The sequence below is a fragment of the Megalobrama amblycephala genome, linkage group LG1 (genome assembly GCF_018812025.1).
Source record: "Megalobrama amblycephala isolate DHTTF-2021 linkage group LG1, ASM1881202v1, whole genome shotgun sequence".
In the NCBI taxonomy this organism is placed as follows: Eukaryota; Metazoa; Chordata; class Actinopteri; order Cypriniformes; family Xenocyprididae; genus Megalobrama; species Megalobrama amblycephala.
In genome coordinates, this window is record NC_063044.1 from 53,692,479 (window position 1) to 53,709,276 (window position 16,798).

Consider the following 16,798-nt stretch of genomic DNA (forward strand, 5'->3'; position numbering starts at 1 on the left):
GAACCAATGACGATGCAGTTACACTGCGTTATTGAAAAAGGCTTCAGCAGCGGGGAAAAAGGGAAACCTTTCCCCATACGCAGTACTCGTTCCGTATCTCAGGGAACCGAGGTTACGTTAGTAACCGAGTACGTTTTTATAGTCAGAACACACAAATACACGGTAACAAATATATTTTATTTTTCCAACAAAAACAATGTACAGTGCACATCCCAACCAATGCAAAGTTGCACATACAGTGGTATACATACAAAACAACAGAAGAATTTACTGTATACAGTTACAGTAAAAAAAAAAAAACTATGCTGCTCTGCCTCTGTTTCCATTGTTGGCATCCATTGCTCCAAAACAGAAGAGCTCACCTGTTGCCCTTTTATGCTAAAGCTCTGTTTGCTAATTGTAAAAATGTGTGACAGGTGTTTGCCCATGTGATGAGTCAGTGTGCATATTTGAATGGCAGTGTGTTCCTTGTGAAAACAAGAGATTTTTCTGCCCGAAAATTGTGCCAAATGCAGAGAATTGTGTGTAGTGTTTTGAAAAAAGTGTGTTTTAGAACTGCAATGTGAGTGTAAAGCAGGAATTGTGCTTGTAGTTTAGCAGAATTGGTTCAGGGGGTTGGTGCATGAGTTACATGTTGAGGTCATTGTGTCTCAAGTACCAATATTTGTGTGTAAACAATTGAGAAAAACTGTAAGGTTTTGCCTACAAAGTGACTGATTCGACAAATGGGGTTAGGCCACTGAGCACTGGGTTCAGAGAATGGGGTTTAGTGTTTTAGCAATTGTGAAATACTGTAAACACTTGTAACTTTTGTACTTTTCTAATGATATAGTCTGGGTTTTGATTTTTTCAGAGATATTGTTAGAGTAAAGTACCTCCCTCATAAGACAGCAAGGGAAGGATCTTCTTGAAAGGTGAATCCATCCTTACACAGACCCTGCATCAATTAGGTCAGGCCTTCTCCATGGCCTGAATGAGGGATATCCTGATATAGGGCTGGAGATCGTAAACCTTCCACCGCTATGCCAAAAAAAAACAAAAAAAACAAAAACAAAACAAAAACTCCTCAATGGGTTTAAGGAAGGGACAGTATGGTGGAATGTATTGGAGTGAAAATTGATGCTAATGAAACCAGTTTTGGACCAGAGCAGATAGATGGAAATTTACATTGTCCCATATGACAATGTTTCTCATCTGCTCTGCATCCATTTGGTCTTCTGCTGTGACGATTTTGTGCAGTCTGTCTAAAATGTGAATATGTGGGCCGTGTTGTAAGAGCCTAAGTTGGCATGCAGGTGGAGGACCACATTCTGCGTGATTGCAACATACATTGGGATGTTACCACCGCGTTGGCCCGGGACATTCAAAATGATTCAAAATTATGTTTCTCCCTCTCCCTCTTACTGCAACATTGCCTTTCATTTTGTTGAAGACTCATAAACTCACATTTTGCCTTTTTATAGTACTATAGCACCTGATTGTTGAGTTTACAGTTAAGCACCCAAGTGTCTTCACACCTGACGGCTGTGTTTGATCAGTTGGTTTATAGGTGTGGTATTTTGGAAAGCAGTGTCTTGAAATGGCAAAGAAGTGGCATTATGTTAGATTTCTGTGTCTAATGTAGAGAAGTGTGTTTAGTGTTGTGCAAAACAATGTATGTAGTGTTTTGCAAAAAGTGTGAGGCTGAGAATGTGCTTATAGTTGTGCAGATCTAGCTTTGTGTTTTGCTCCTTGAGTGTAAGGTTTTGCTAATTGTGGGAAAAGTTTAATTTTAGTGTGTAAGCAATCGTAAAAAACTGTAAGTTAGTGACTCCCTCTTGTGGAGTTCTGCTGCTATAGTAGACTATATTATATAATATATTAGTATTGATACATTTCTACAATACACTTTTATACACATTTTTTTTTATTATTCATATAAATTACATTAATATGTAAATTATATTCATTGTTTGACCAAAAAAATAACAATAAATATTATTTGTGTTCACAGACTCAAAATAATAAGATGATAAAATGTTCAGGCCACTTTACATGTGTGTGTGTGTGTGTGTGTGGTAATGTCTCTGAATATGATCATGAGTGTGAAGAAGGCATTGATTGTGTTGATCTTTGTGTTGATGATCTCAGAGCTGGGTAGTAACTGATTACATGTAATCTGGATTATGTAATCAGATTACAAAAAAATAATACTTGTAATAAGATTCTATTACATTATAAATACTCAATCAGACTAAAGTTACTTTTTTATTGATTACATAATTACATTATTCTCATTATTCCCAGTAAATTATTTATAATTCATTGATTCTCCCCACAATTTTTTTTTTCTTTTAATTTTTTTTTTTTTTTTTTTCCAAAAAAAAGTCTACTGCTTATATATGTTCAGAAGGTCTTCCAGGTTTGTGGAATTGCACAGACAGTCCTGCCACTAGTCATGTGAATATCACTGAAAACTGAGACCCACACAACATTTTATCACTAGATTTACAGAAATCATTTCACTTTTAAAAAGTGTTTTGTCAACATTGCAGCACTGCATATTTAATCCACTCCTGACGAACACATTATAAGGATAGTTCACCCAAAAATGGAGTAGCATCTGCCTGCACAGCCGGACGCTGCATTTTCAGGACCGCAGTCCTAGGACCGCATTTCTAGGACCGCATTTCTAGGACCCTAGATGTTTAGATACAATGCCACCTACCGAATTACAGGACCAGTGACCACATGTTTTTCTGGAAGATGGACGATATTCAGTGTGAGTATCAAATGTGAATCAATTTTTATTTGTTTAACATTAAAAACAATTGTGATGCATTTAATTGCGAAGTGAAGCGATCGTAAGTTGCTAAATAGTCTTGAATACACTTTATAGCCATCATATATTAGCTTCTAATGCTGTAAAACAAATTTGTTAGTATATTCGTTTAACAAAACTGTAGCACTATTGGCAAGCTTGTATTGACTTAGTGATATGGTATGATTATTAATCCAAGCCAGTACAATAACCTGTAGCACTTTGTTGTAAAATCTTGTTAGTCACTCAATGTTTTTCCATTAAGTAAGTTAAAATAATTAATAGTTAATGCTTTAACTGTCACGTGCATGCTGTCAGCCTGCCCATGTCAAAAAATACTATAGTAAATAGTATAGTGTTTTTGAACAAATTAATTTCCCAGAGTAAATTGTAGCATAGGCCTACTGTATAAATTATAGTATTTACAACACTTTGTTAATGAATGCTACAGCATACTGTAGTATTAACTATAGTGAACTGATCAACTGTAATAAATACTGTAGTAGAAGATAGTTATTTGAAGTTTTCAATATGGATATTTTTCTTACATCGATTCGCTTCAGAAGGCCTTTATTAACCCCCTGGAGTCGTATGGATTACTGTTTTTATGGATGGATGCATTATTTTTGGCTTCAAAACGTGTCCCCCCATTTACAAACATTATCAACCTTAGAGGACTAAGGATATTTTTAAATATATTTCTGATTGACACCTAGGGGCTTGATGGTGAGTAAATCATAATATTTGTGATTTGTAAGAAAAGTAATTAATGTACAAAAATGTAAATTGTTACACTGTAAAGCTTTGGTGGATTAAATAAGACAAATGTCTGTTTGTTGCATTCAGATTTTGTGCAGTACTGTAGTTGTATTTGTCACTGTGGCTCTCTTGCACAATAATATACAGCAGTGTCTTCATTCTTCATATTATTCATCTGCAGATACATCTGTTTCTTGCTGTTGTCTCTGGAGATGGTGAACCGTCCCTGAACAGACTGAGAGTAGGATATAGTACTGCCAGATGAGATGTATGCCAGCCACTCCAGACCTCCTCCTGCTGCCTGTCTGATCCAAGCCAAGCTCGGGTCACCGCTAAATCCAGAGGCTGTACAGGTAAGTCTGTGAGATCCTCCAGGTTTAATGACCGCTGACTCAGACTCAGTCAGTGTCTGACACCAACAGACTGAAAAATGAACAGTTCAACATTAACATTTACAACAGTACACATGAATAAGTCTGATTGTCAACAGGTTTTCAAAAGCCCTTCTTACATTCTGTGAGAGCAAACATGAAGATAAAACCCAGTTTAGACACAATATCCATTGCCATGTTATGAAAAGAGGAACCTGATGCAGGAAAGTCAAACAAGTTTTGTGTCTGTAGATGAATAGAGTGGGGGCTTTTAAAAGGGACAAGAAGTAGGTTTGCATAGACTGCCCTCTAAAGGTACATTTACATTTGCTGTGTCCTTATTAACCTCCATGTCTGCCTTTCAATGTATTGTTTGTTACTTTTTATTTACTAGCTCAGACTTGTAGTAGATAATTACATAACAACATTAAGTGGATACATTTTAATTGATCCAAATCCTTATCCAATCCAATCCCATAGTCATGAAAACTTTACACATTCAATATAAAACATACAATATAAGGCAAAGTTTTTTTCTTCTTCTTTTTTTTAAAGTGTTTTTGGTGTGAACACTGATCATATAGATGAGATGAGTGAATACATGCGTTTTTTAAATTTTTTTTTATATGCTTTACAGTTGACATTTATTAATGAGGGATGGATTGTTTTTTGCAGTTACCTATGTGAATTATTTTTGAATCACGTGTGGCACAAACAGTTTCTCTAAATCACATAAGTTTATGTACAGCTCAGCAGCCTCTTGTGTTACTGTATTTTTCGGGCACAGTAATAAACAGCAGTGTCCTCAGCCTGTAGATTTGTCATGTGCAGATACACCTGCATTTTACTGTTGTCTCTGGAGATGGTGAATCGTCCTTCAACAGTTTTAGAGTAATATTTGCTACTGCCACTTGGAGCAGAAATATGTGAGATCCACTCGAGCCCTTTCCCTTCAGCCTGTCTGATCCATGAAATATCTGCACTGCCAATGCTAAATCCTGAGAAAGTACAGCTCAGTTTATGTTCGTTCCCAGGTTTAAGGACGACTGACTCAGACTCAGTCAGTGTCTGACTTTTGCACACTGTTAAAATAAAGGAAATGATCATTTATGAGACACTTGAGTTTTAAAAATAAAGTAAAAAATAGACATGACTTGACAGCAAAGAGATGAAACTTGCAGCAGTTTTTGTGAAAAATCTCAATGACAAAACACTGAAAAGGAGACAAATATAAAGAGTTTATAAGGCAGAAAGTACATTTTAATTTGCATAGCCCATCCTCCAGCAGATTTTATATCAATAAAAGGAAGGTCAGACCAAAGGAAAAAAAATCAACCATATATCTGGATTCATCTTGCTCATTGTAGATGATATTTACCACTACAGTGTATTTAATCACTTGAAAGATATAAAGATTAGTGTTTATCTTACTGTGAAAATGTATAGTAGGCCAACATTTTAAAATAGATTTGGCATGATTTTAAGTGACTGTTGTTGAGACTATTGTTTTATTACTTGCAGTAGTCATTGAGTTGTTGCTGAGCACTGACAGAGCAGGTGGCTTTGCATATGAGTATTTTCAGCAGGGCAGTGAGGCCCTGTTTTTATTCACAAGTTTAAAAGTTTTCATTGGTTAAAGCAAGAGCACTTTTGGTCCTGAAGTTATAAAGACAATGATGGTATCACATTAGAAATTAAAAGTTTAATGAATAAAAATTATAAAAAATAGAACTAGAACTAGAATTAGAACTAAGACCGGTTTCACACCGCAAGCGTGAGCGTGAACTGCGGCTGCAGAGACGCATGAGTATTCACACTGGAAGTGTTTGTACAGATGGTCCCAATTTATATTAAGTGGCCTTAACTACTATGTACTTACATTTAAATTAATCATTTGATATAATGCACTTATTGTGTACATACATGCTTTTACATTGTACTTATATTTTAAAAACACCTGCATGTAATTACATCTGTAATTAATTTCTGTTATTACATTTATAATTACACTGTTGACCCATCCCTTACACCTTACTCCTACCCTTAAACCTACCCATACCAACAAAGCTTTCCTTAACCTTACCCGTATCCCACTTCAGTAGCAGAAAAAGTGTTTTGCCATTTAATACGAACCCAATAAGTACATTGTACTTATTTTTTGATGTAAGTACATAGTAGTTAAGGCCACCTAATATAAAGTGGGACCAAGACGACTATAAATTTGTTTTTATAAGTTTGTCATTTATAAACTTGATCTTTCAAGTTTGTTAACATGCAAGGTGTACAACACTCTCGTATAAACTTAAAATAAATAAAAATACATAAATAAAAGCCTTGTGTTATTCATTGCTGCACAATGCTGAGGTAAGCTTTGTGTTTTACATCATCTGACACATGCACATGTTTACAACACAGCAAACTCTGCGAAAAAAGCCAGCAAACTTGGGTTTGATTTGGGTATGCTAGATCCTAGCTGTCTGTGCAATAACTAAAATAATGTTTATGTATCATATTTTCTGGCCAGTTTACTTTAGTTTCAGGTTTTTTTAATAATACACCATACTTTAACCCAAACTGAATAATTAAAAACAAATTTAGTAAATCTTCTATAAATATATTTTTTAATATTAATTTTCTTTCCTGACATACTCCAATTCTTGTTAAAACACAGACATTTTTGTGTGAAATGTATTTATTTTGTCCATTAAAGGTGTACTTTCACTTTAATTGAGCGTTAGCAGCACTATATATATATATATCTATGGTCACTCCTTTGAATGGTCATGAGTAAGATGAGTTGATTCCAGATACAAACTAGGAGGTATCAGAAAAATTATGGGAAAAATATGATCATGATGGTCCTATAACCATATATAATACTTCATAATCATGATAACGAGAGCAATATGATTCATAGTCCAATAGCTGGTCTTTTCTCATTAGTTCTCAGTTATTGTAAAGCTGCTTCAACAGATGGAGTCACTGTGTCTGTCGAGCACAGTAATAAACAGCAGTGTCCTCTTCTCTCAGACTCTTGGCTTCAAGATACTGTGTACTTTGAGACACATCCTCATTCATAGTAAAGTGATTTTCCATTGTATCTGCATAATCAACACTACCAGAGCCAGAGTTAACTTCCCCAATCCACTCCAGAGCTTTCCCTGGCTTCTGTCTGATCCAGTGCATGTAGTAGCTCGTCATCGTAAAACCAGATATTTTACAGGAGATCTTCACTGTTTCTCCAGGTCTCTTCATCACAGCAGGAGACTGATCTAATCGGATTTCATCACCACTGATACCTGTGGAATAAAAGACATAAATCAATGAAGAGCTTGTATTAATTAAAGTGCTGTTTGACAGAAAAAAATGTCAAAATTACCTTGATGAGATACAATCACCATACAGATGAAATGCCAAATATTCATGTTCATGTTATGAAAGGAGGAACCTGCTGCAACAGTCAAAATGGATGTATGGAGATAAACAGATTGGGGCATTTTTAAAGGGAACTAGGAGAAGTAGGTTTGCATAGACTGCCCTCTAAAGGTACATTTACATTTTCTGTGCCCTTATTAACCTCTGTAACCATGTCTGCCTCTCTGCCTTTCAGGCTATTGTTTTTTATTTCTTATTTTCTTGCTCAGAGGGGCTAGTTACCAATTAAGTTTATATATTTTTAGGTAATCCAAATTTTTATTCAAATCCAAATCCTGCAAAATATACACAGTTGTCATGTGCAGATACACCTGCATTTTACTGTTGTCTCTGGAGATGGTGAATCATCCTTCAACAGTTTTAGAGTAATATTTGTCACTGCCACTTAAAGCAGAAACATATGAGATCCACTCGAGCCCTTTCCCTTCAGCCTCTCTTTGTAATGGGTAGTATTCATAGTATTCATCACACAGACCGTATTAATATTGAGAGTTAATACGGTCATAGTTCTGTTCAATATACAAAGTAATTTTAGTTAAACTTTATTAATTTTAAGTTTAAGTTTTATTGTTTTATTTTGTAATGTTTATAATAGAGCAGTTAGACTGAGAGTTTAGAGTAGATCCGTTAATTAGTGATGGGGATTCGACTCCAAAAGAGTTGATTCCTCGACTCTGAATAGCCCCAGTGTCGGGGTCGACTCCAGCACAGGAATCGACTCTCGGTGTCGACTCTGTTGCTGTGTCCGGAATTGCTCACTGGTTTACTGATGCTTGAATCCATAGCCTACATAATGCATGGCAGTTAAGTAATGTCTATGGTTAAGTGCACTAAGCAAGGAGTGAACAAAACGAAGCGAGGAATTCGGACACTGACGAAACTTTGCTGTCGCAGAAACTTTGTCATATACATTTATGCAGCTTACTTTAGAAATAGATAACACTCAGAAAAGAGTCACACAGTTGTGACTTTAGTTTGTAATTATACATACCTCCATGTCAGCTTTAGTATTGATGGTATATTACTGCAATAAATAAAGATTTGATTTTCCATAGTTAACCGTGTTCATTAAACTAACCAAACATAAAAATAATAAAAATCTCACATCAACAATAAACATATTAATAAGTGTACATTATCGTATGCATTTTTTATGTATTGTATTAATTTTAGTATCTTTAAAGGTGCCCTAGAATTAAAAATTGAATTTACCTTGGCATAGTTGAATAACAAGAGTTCAGTACATGGAAATGACATACAGTGAGTTTCAAACTCCATTGTTTCCTCCTTCTTATATAAATCTCATTTGTTTAAAAGACCTCCGAAGAACAGGTGAATCTCAACATAACACCGACTGTTACGTAACAGTCAGGATCATTAATATGTACGCCCCCAATATTTGCATATGCCAGCCCATGATCAAGGCATTAGACAAGGGCAGGATGTCTGGATGTGCACAGCTGAATTATCAGACTAGGTAAGCAAGCAAGAACAATAGCGAAAAATGGCAGATGGAGCGATAATAACTGACATGATCCATGATAACATGATAATTTTAGTGATATTTGTAAACTGTCTTTCTAAATGTTTTGTTAGCATGTTGCTAATGTACTGTTAAATGTGGTTAAAGTTACCATCGTTTCTTACTGTATTCATGGAGACTAGAGCCATGTCATTATTTTCAGTATTAAACACTTGCAGTCTGTATAATTCATAAACACAACTTCATTCTTTATAAATCTCTCCAACAGTGTGTAATGTTAGCTTTAGCCATGGAGCACTATCAAACTCATTCAGAATCAAATGTAAACATCCAAATAAATACCATACTTACATGATCCGATAGGCTGCATGACGAACACTTTGTAAAGATCCATTTTGAGGGTTATATTAACTGTGTGAACTTTTAATGATGCCCCAAAATAAGCAGTTAAAAAATGAATTAAAAAAATCTATGGGGTATTTTGAACTGAAACTTCACAAACACATTCAGGGGACACCTTAGACTTATATTACATCTTTTGAAAAGATGTTCTACGGCACCTTTAGCTCTCATGTCCAAGCACTTTTAAGACAATGATCAAGTGCGTTTAGCGCCATCCCCCGACCATTATAATGAGATGAATTCATTAAAGAATCCCTGCTTTCTCGTTTATTTAATTCTGACATAATATTGTTTTTCGTGACTTTTCTCTTGGTAAAATTAGGTATCGGCAATTAGCAGCTACTCATCAAGTCATCTCTAAATTGGACTAAGTTAATTTGGACAGTCTCGCTAAATGTGTGTTGTTTCAATGAGGGGATTTTAAGGCTTTGCGTCGGGAAAAATAAATGAAGTGTGTAATGACTGCCATCTTGGCTTATTTATGACCCTGTTTTTATGTACAGTAAATGGAGTTGGGAGTCGAAGTCGACTCCAAAAATCGAACACCCCTACCGTTAATCAGGTGAGATCGCGAGAGTTGACTCACACGAGTAAACGCCATCACTGAGAAAACATCACTCATCATCTCTCGTGTGACTTTTATTCTCAGGCATAACATCTTATTCATGGAATTTCTGCATTACCAATTTCAATCTCAGAGAAAGAGTACATGTCAGTTTGTCAGGAAAAAAAAATTCCAAAAAAAAAAAGAACTCCAAACATCGTTTTATATCTTAAGCAATATTTGTCACTATACAATGATTCACTCTAAAACCTTTTGTTAATGGGAAATGTAATATAAAAGTTTTCCTGTAAAGTAGAAATTTATCATAAATAAATATTGAGTCTGAATCAAATAATTGAGTCTGAATCAAATCCATTTAAATTAAATAATAATTAAAAGCCAAATACAGTCACATTGAATTTCAAATCTGAGTTTTTGAAAAGCTGCTGTTGTTTTTTATGAAATGTAAGTTGCTAACAAGCTGCTACAGTATATGAACTAGCATACAATGGTTGTCTGACTTGTCGATCATGTAAACACATATTAGTCACAGTTTTTTTTTTTTTTTTTTTAAAGTGGCTTCAAAATTTGTTTGTCTCTTCAATTTAATGAAACACATTAAATACATTCTAAAACCCATAGGAAAATCCTGAGGGAAATCTTGAAAATTCTAATTCTCTTTAGGACCAGCTGCAAACTCTTCAGATGAATTAAATAAATTCATTTATTTGTACATTTATTTAACAGACAATTATCCCGTTCATGGCCACCTTTATACACATTGATTTCTGAAGCTGTTTATGAGGAAATGTTGCAGGAAATGTAACCATTAAACAATTAATATTTTGAATCTTGAAGATTTGCAGTACAGTTGCTTCAGTGATCTCATGCATGAATAGTTTTTGTTCAGCCCTGCAGTCTTTTGTGTAACTGTGACTCTCTTGCACAGTAATAAACAGCTGTGTCTTCAGTCTTCAGGCTTTTCACCTCTAAATACAGCATGTTTTTGCTGGTGTCTTTTGTGATTGAGAACTGGCCTTGTAGAGACTGAGCATAATATATAGTTGTGCCAGTATCTATAAACCCAATCCACTCCAGTCCTCTCCCTGGTTTCTGACGGATCCAGTGCATCCAGTAGCTGCTCACTGAGAATCCAGACACACTGCAGGACAGAGTGACTGATTCTCCTGGTCTTTTGACCACAGAATCTGAGGAGGTCAAAGACTGACCACTAACAGCTGAAAAATAAAGAAAATTAACATTAGTTTAGTTAGAACAGTGCACCTTTAACTGAGAAGAATTTGAGAGTTTCTCACATGAAATAATCAACAGCAGAACTCCATACAGTAGCATTTCCATTATCACCCCAAAACTGTAAAATATTAATGATATTCAGTTGCACTGCAGCTGCAGGAGACAAACAATGACGGAGAATTTGGTTTTATAGCAAGTACTTTTAGAGTTTGTGTTACACTGACCCTCCCTAAATCATGTAATTTGCATACAAAGGCAAAACTGTGGTAAAACTGAACTGAGAAAATGGATTCAAAATTCCTGACTGAATTCTGATTGATTTGATACAATATTATTTAATGTTCTTTGAATCTGAATCATTTTTAGGAAGCTTACTGACATACGGGTCAAAGACGAGACGTCACCATTTTGGTGTCCACATCAAATTTACAAAAGTCATTTTATGTACATTAAAAAACATGTTAAATGCAAGCAGTGTGTTTATGTTCATTTAGCTAGTTTAACTTTGAGAAAATAAAATGTCAACATATGGAGGAAATAATGTTCCAAAGTGTAAATTTGTCATTCAGCGTTATGTCCGGACTTTGATTTTACCATTACATCTTTAAATAAATAACATACCAATTTAAAAAATATATTTGTGTTCTCTGCATTTTCAAATAAGTGTTGGCTGTCACATATTAAAATGTCTTATTGTTTTTTAAGTATTTAAATAACCAGGGGATTCAGATTGTCAGAGGTCATTCAGTGTAACAGGATCAAGAAGCCATTCTGAAATCAAATAAAAAACAGATAGTCATTCAACAGTCTGTGACCTCATTAAGACCATGTGGTGCTGCAGAAAAGTGAGTTTATTCCTCTTAAATATTTGATAATTCCACCTTTTCATGGTGTGGGAGCCTAAGGTACAAAAACACATGTCATTCAGTGAAATGCCAAACAAACAAACAAACAAACAAACAAAACATATTGTTAGATTAAAAAAATAAATAAGCAGATGTTGTGAATAATTGTGATTAACTTAGGTGTTTATAGGTGGCCAGTTGATGGCCTGCAATATAATCTGAAGTAGAAGTTTCGTCATTCACGGTAATGTTTTTGTCATTCAGTGTAACGCAAAGTCTCTGTTGCACCACATCCGTTACATTGAATGACAGTATCACTGTATAAATAACAATTTTAGCATCTTATTTTACAGATAAATGAGGAATGTTTAGCGCTGACAAAATTGTTAAACTGAATAAATATTAATATTTTAGTGCATTTTTGTATTTTCATTTGTTATTGATTAATAAAAGCTAATAAAGTAAATGCAGACCCAGGTTGCACTCTAAAGCCTGTTCACACCAAGAACAATAGTTACAAAGATAACTATAACAAATATAGCTGCAAGCAGCAATTCGGGGCCAAGCCCCAGAAGGGGCAGTAGCGCAATACGGAGCAGGTAGAGCAAAAACAGCAGAAATTGAATGTACATGCAAAACAGCTGGTTCAGAAGGACAGGTGGAAATGAAATGAAAATCAATAGAAGTTCAGATGAGAATGAACACAGTATGAACTAAAAACACTTGTATCTAATTCAAGAGGAATAAAGATTAGTACAATGCTTATTTGGATAAAAAAGGAATCAAAATGACTCATTACACACAATTGCATAATGACCACCCAACACAGGATTCAAACCCACAACCTCCAGGTCCAGTGTCCATTGCGCATCTCATTGCACCACTGTGCAGGTGATTGTTGGCACAACTGCCGAAGTTCATTAGTTCATGTGAAAATAAACTCAAAATGAAGAATTTTAATAAAACTGCACTGAATGTTATATTTAATAACTTTACTTTAGATCATTCTGCAGCTTATCATGCTGTGGCGCAATACGGAGCAGGAAGAGGAAAAACAGCAGAAAATGAACAAACATGAAACAGCTGGTTCAGAATTATGGGCGAGAATGATCTCAGAATGTACAGAAGCTTAGATGAAAATGAACACAGCATGAAACAAAAAGCATTTATTTCTAATCCAAGAGGCAATAAAGAAAACAAAACATACTCTTTCATAAAACCACTCCACCCGGGATTCGAACCCACTATCTTTGGGTACAGGGCTCTTCGGGTACCTGGCTTTACACATTGAGCTACATCATGACACATGTGCAACATGCTGTGGAAGAGAACTTTTAGTGTAAGAAAGAATTTACAAAAAAAGCATTACTTAGCATGTTAACCATATTAGCATGCTAAGCTAACTTAATGCTAATGAAGCTCATGGTTAACTTGATAGCTGAAGAGCCACATTAAAAAGAATGACAACTGGTTAGCATACTAAGCAATTAGCATGCTAAGCTAACTAGCATAAGACAACAAACACAAGCAAGGTCACATTCAGAGACAAATATCTCGGGAACGGTAGCGAATATCAAAATTCCGTTCAGTCATTTCTATGCGGCTCGGTCCAAAGATCATCTGAGCTGATTGTGGACAAAATTAGACAAAATTTGTGGGAGGAGTAGCGAAAAAACTGTTTTTCATTTATTTCAATATGGCAGACAGGGACATTTAAGGAAAATGACAAATGACACATCGTTGGAATTGGCATTAGCCAGGGAATAAAATGACATAAAGCAGATAATGGATAATGTTTTCAAAAGTTATAAGCAATTTTGCAAAAATCATTATATCTGTGGAACACTAGGTGGCGCTGTGCTGAAACTTCTCATGTACCTTCAGGACACTCTGATGGTCATATGTACCAAATTTTGTGATGATATGTCAAATTGTTTAAAAGTTATTGCAATTTATGACAAAATTCAAAATGGCGGACATGCTTTTCATCCGATGTTGACAAATTCAATATCCCCGGATTCGGCATGGCCCAAGGAATCCATAGACATCTTGATTTTCTAATAAAGTGTTCAAAAGTTTTTGGCCAAAATAGCCATTTTTCAGATCTCATGACCTGTAGGTGGCGCTGTTCCCAAATTCGGCATGGAACCTTAGATCATGGTCTTGATCAAGGGTACCAATTTTTGTTTTGATTGCTCAAAGTTTGGCTGAGATACAGCCTCTATAGCAATTTTGGGTCAACCTTGTTAACTTCGTGACATCATAACTTTTGAACAAAGATGAATAAAAAAAATCTGTTCAGTCATTTCTGTGCGGCTCAGACCAAAGATCACCTGATCAAAGTCTGGACAAAATTGGACAAATTTTGAAGGAGGAGTAGCGAAAAAACGGAATACTGTACTTTTCAAAATGGCCGCTACTGTAATGGGCGGAGACTTAATGTAAGAATTTGAATAGAATCAGCATGAAGAGACGAATCAGATGTACTAAATTGTATTTTTCTAGAGCAAATGGTTCAAAAGTTATAACCTTTAGAATGTTGAATTTTTGAACTGGTGGTGGCGCTATAAAGTTGGTCCTAGAGACTCCAAAATTGGTCAGATTTCTAGACATGACCATCACTACAAGTGTGCCAAATTTCATAATTTTCTCATGTTCCGTTGATAGGGCTGCCATAGACTCCCATTCGGAAGAATAATAATAAAAGGGAAAACGTACAATTACAATAGGGGCTAGGCCCCTAATAACTATATTAGCGTCCACACCAATGAATGATAACACTGTTCATTCTATGTGCTGCAGTTTTCAGTCATTTGCCACTTTAAATGCTGGAGCTCTTTAAAGCGTAATAGATTTTGATTGTCTGTCAATGGTTTTATCGTTCATCAGCTGGGAAAAAATGCTCTGAAACAGATTCTAACAATATTGTTTATCTGTGCCGTTATCGTTATAGTTGCGGTGTATCATTATAGTTATCATACTTGGTGTGAACAGGCCTTTATCAAGGAAACGAGAAAGATATTCAGGATTGCGGTTGTCAGAATAATATCTTATCAATATTTCTGAACAGAGAGTTCCCCTTTACTACGATATGTCACCAGTTCAACAGAGACCTGATTATTCACCCAAAATACTCATCCTGATAACATCATTTATGTTGGCACACAAAGTATTCATAAACGTAGCTGCATGCTGCAATGTTTGGGGCAAAACCAAGTGACAAGCTAAGCAAGCATGGCAGGAGCATCAGAACGGTTCATTTTTCCTGAATAAAATGCTTTTTATTTCTCAACGTCTGATTCTGCTGTCATTTAATATTATTAAATTATTCAAAATTAAAGGAATATTATTAAAACTAATTTAATGATACAGACTTAATACTAAAAAACATTGCAATTATGGGAACAATGGCAATATTATCTCATATTAAATTTTATTTTAAATGATTTTCACTTCCTTACAAAAACTTTGTTGACAAATGTGTAAAACTTAGTGGTTTAAAGGATACTGGCAAAGTATAAAGATTTAAAATTTACAATTAAGTATTTGATTGCTGCACTGTGAAGCTTAAATATAGTCTTTTAATTTGTCATCACGTCATTATTGTTTAAATATATCTAACATGATTCTTTGATATATATATAAATATGTTACACTGAATGACATTTTTGTGGGTATTTTCTTTAAATTCACTGAATGAGTTATCTTAAACTCTAAGTCTAATTGTTAACAAAAGGCAAAAAATTACAAATTTTAATTGCAATCGAGATTAAACTCACTTACATTGCTATATAATAGCAAAATGTCAAAATTATTACGTAACATGGTGTAGCCTATATAAACTCACAACAAGAATGAATCCTTGAAAGTAGACTTTAATCACAATAACCAGGAGAAAAACACATTAACACAACAAGAACCGACAGAGACTGATGGAGAACACACTGTACATATACACAAGGCAAACAAAGGGAACTTAACAGGATAATTAATAAGACACACATGAACAGAAACTCAAATCAGTCTGTAACTATGACAACTAAAGAGTGGCGGGGAAAACTGAACAAAGGAGGACATGACAAATGAAAAAAACAAACAAGAGTCCAAAATAAACAGACATGTGACAAACATTACTACATTAATGAACTGTTTATTAAATTACTAATTTATTGGACATGTTTGATTATTGTTGAGCTGAATTTGTGTTTATATACAGTTGAATTGGAGATTGAATTTGAAGAGTAAACATGGAGAGTATTGGGTGGCAATGTGAGGAGGTGTTACTGATATAATGCTGCAGAAGAGTTTCTATATTGTGCAATGCTCTACCATTTGAGCTATGCGAAACCTGAAATATGATGCAGATAAAAGGGTACAATGCATTAAATTGAAAGTGTCCTGTTGTCAAGAGGGGCGCAACTTTAGTAAAAAAAAAGTTGCGCCATTAAACACTTTCCCATTAGATTTATGCAAATCCCATAGGTGACTTATTTTGATCTCAAAAAGGTGAGTTGTCACTGAAAAGTGAGGAGTTTGCATCTATGATTCATACACACTTGATTCATACACACATATTCATAATACTTGCGTATTAACAACAATAAAACGTAAATCATTTACATATCCAAGTGTAAATGTGAATTCCCATGTATTAATATTAAAATCGTGACATTAATGTTTTAAATCTGTTGCATGTGTCATCAATACATGTTTTAGTCGCATTTATTAAATGCAGTTTCAGCACCTTTCTAAACGTACAACAAATGTACATGTCTTTTAAAGTTACATATTAATACCTACGTATTAACAATGAGACCAGACATATTATACGCTGCAGCTACATTGGAGAAGCGGTTTGGAAAATAGATGGATGAATGATTCCGCTGCGGTGCGCCATCTTTTGTC

General features: G+C 34.9%; 1 protein-coding gene and 3 gene segments (V, D, J or C); all 4 read right to left on the reverse strand.

The window, feature by feature from the left end:
• LOC125274624 (polymeric immunoglobulin receptor-like) overlaps positions 1 to 16,798 on the reverse strand; it is an 859,185-nt gene that overhangs the window by 278,949 nt on the left and 563,438 nt on the right. The gene's annotated exons all lie outside the window — the stretch shown is intronic.
• LOC125274930 lies at positions 3,658 to 4,194 on the reverse strand. The segment is given in 2 exon segments: positions 3,658 to 3,982; positions 4,071 to 4,194. Coding segments are annotated over 2 exon segments (366 nt in total).
• LOC125274911 lies at positions 6,779 to 7,387 on the reverse strand. The segment is given in 2 exon segments: positions 6,779 to 7,229; positions 7,310 to 7,387. Coding segments are annotated over 2 exon segments (372 nt in total).
• LOC125274853 lies at positions 10,688 to 11,235 on the reverse strand. The segment is given in 2 exon segments: positions 10,688 to 11,032; positions 11,111 to 11,235. Coding segments are annotated over 2 exon segments (375 nt in total).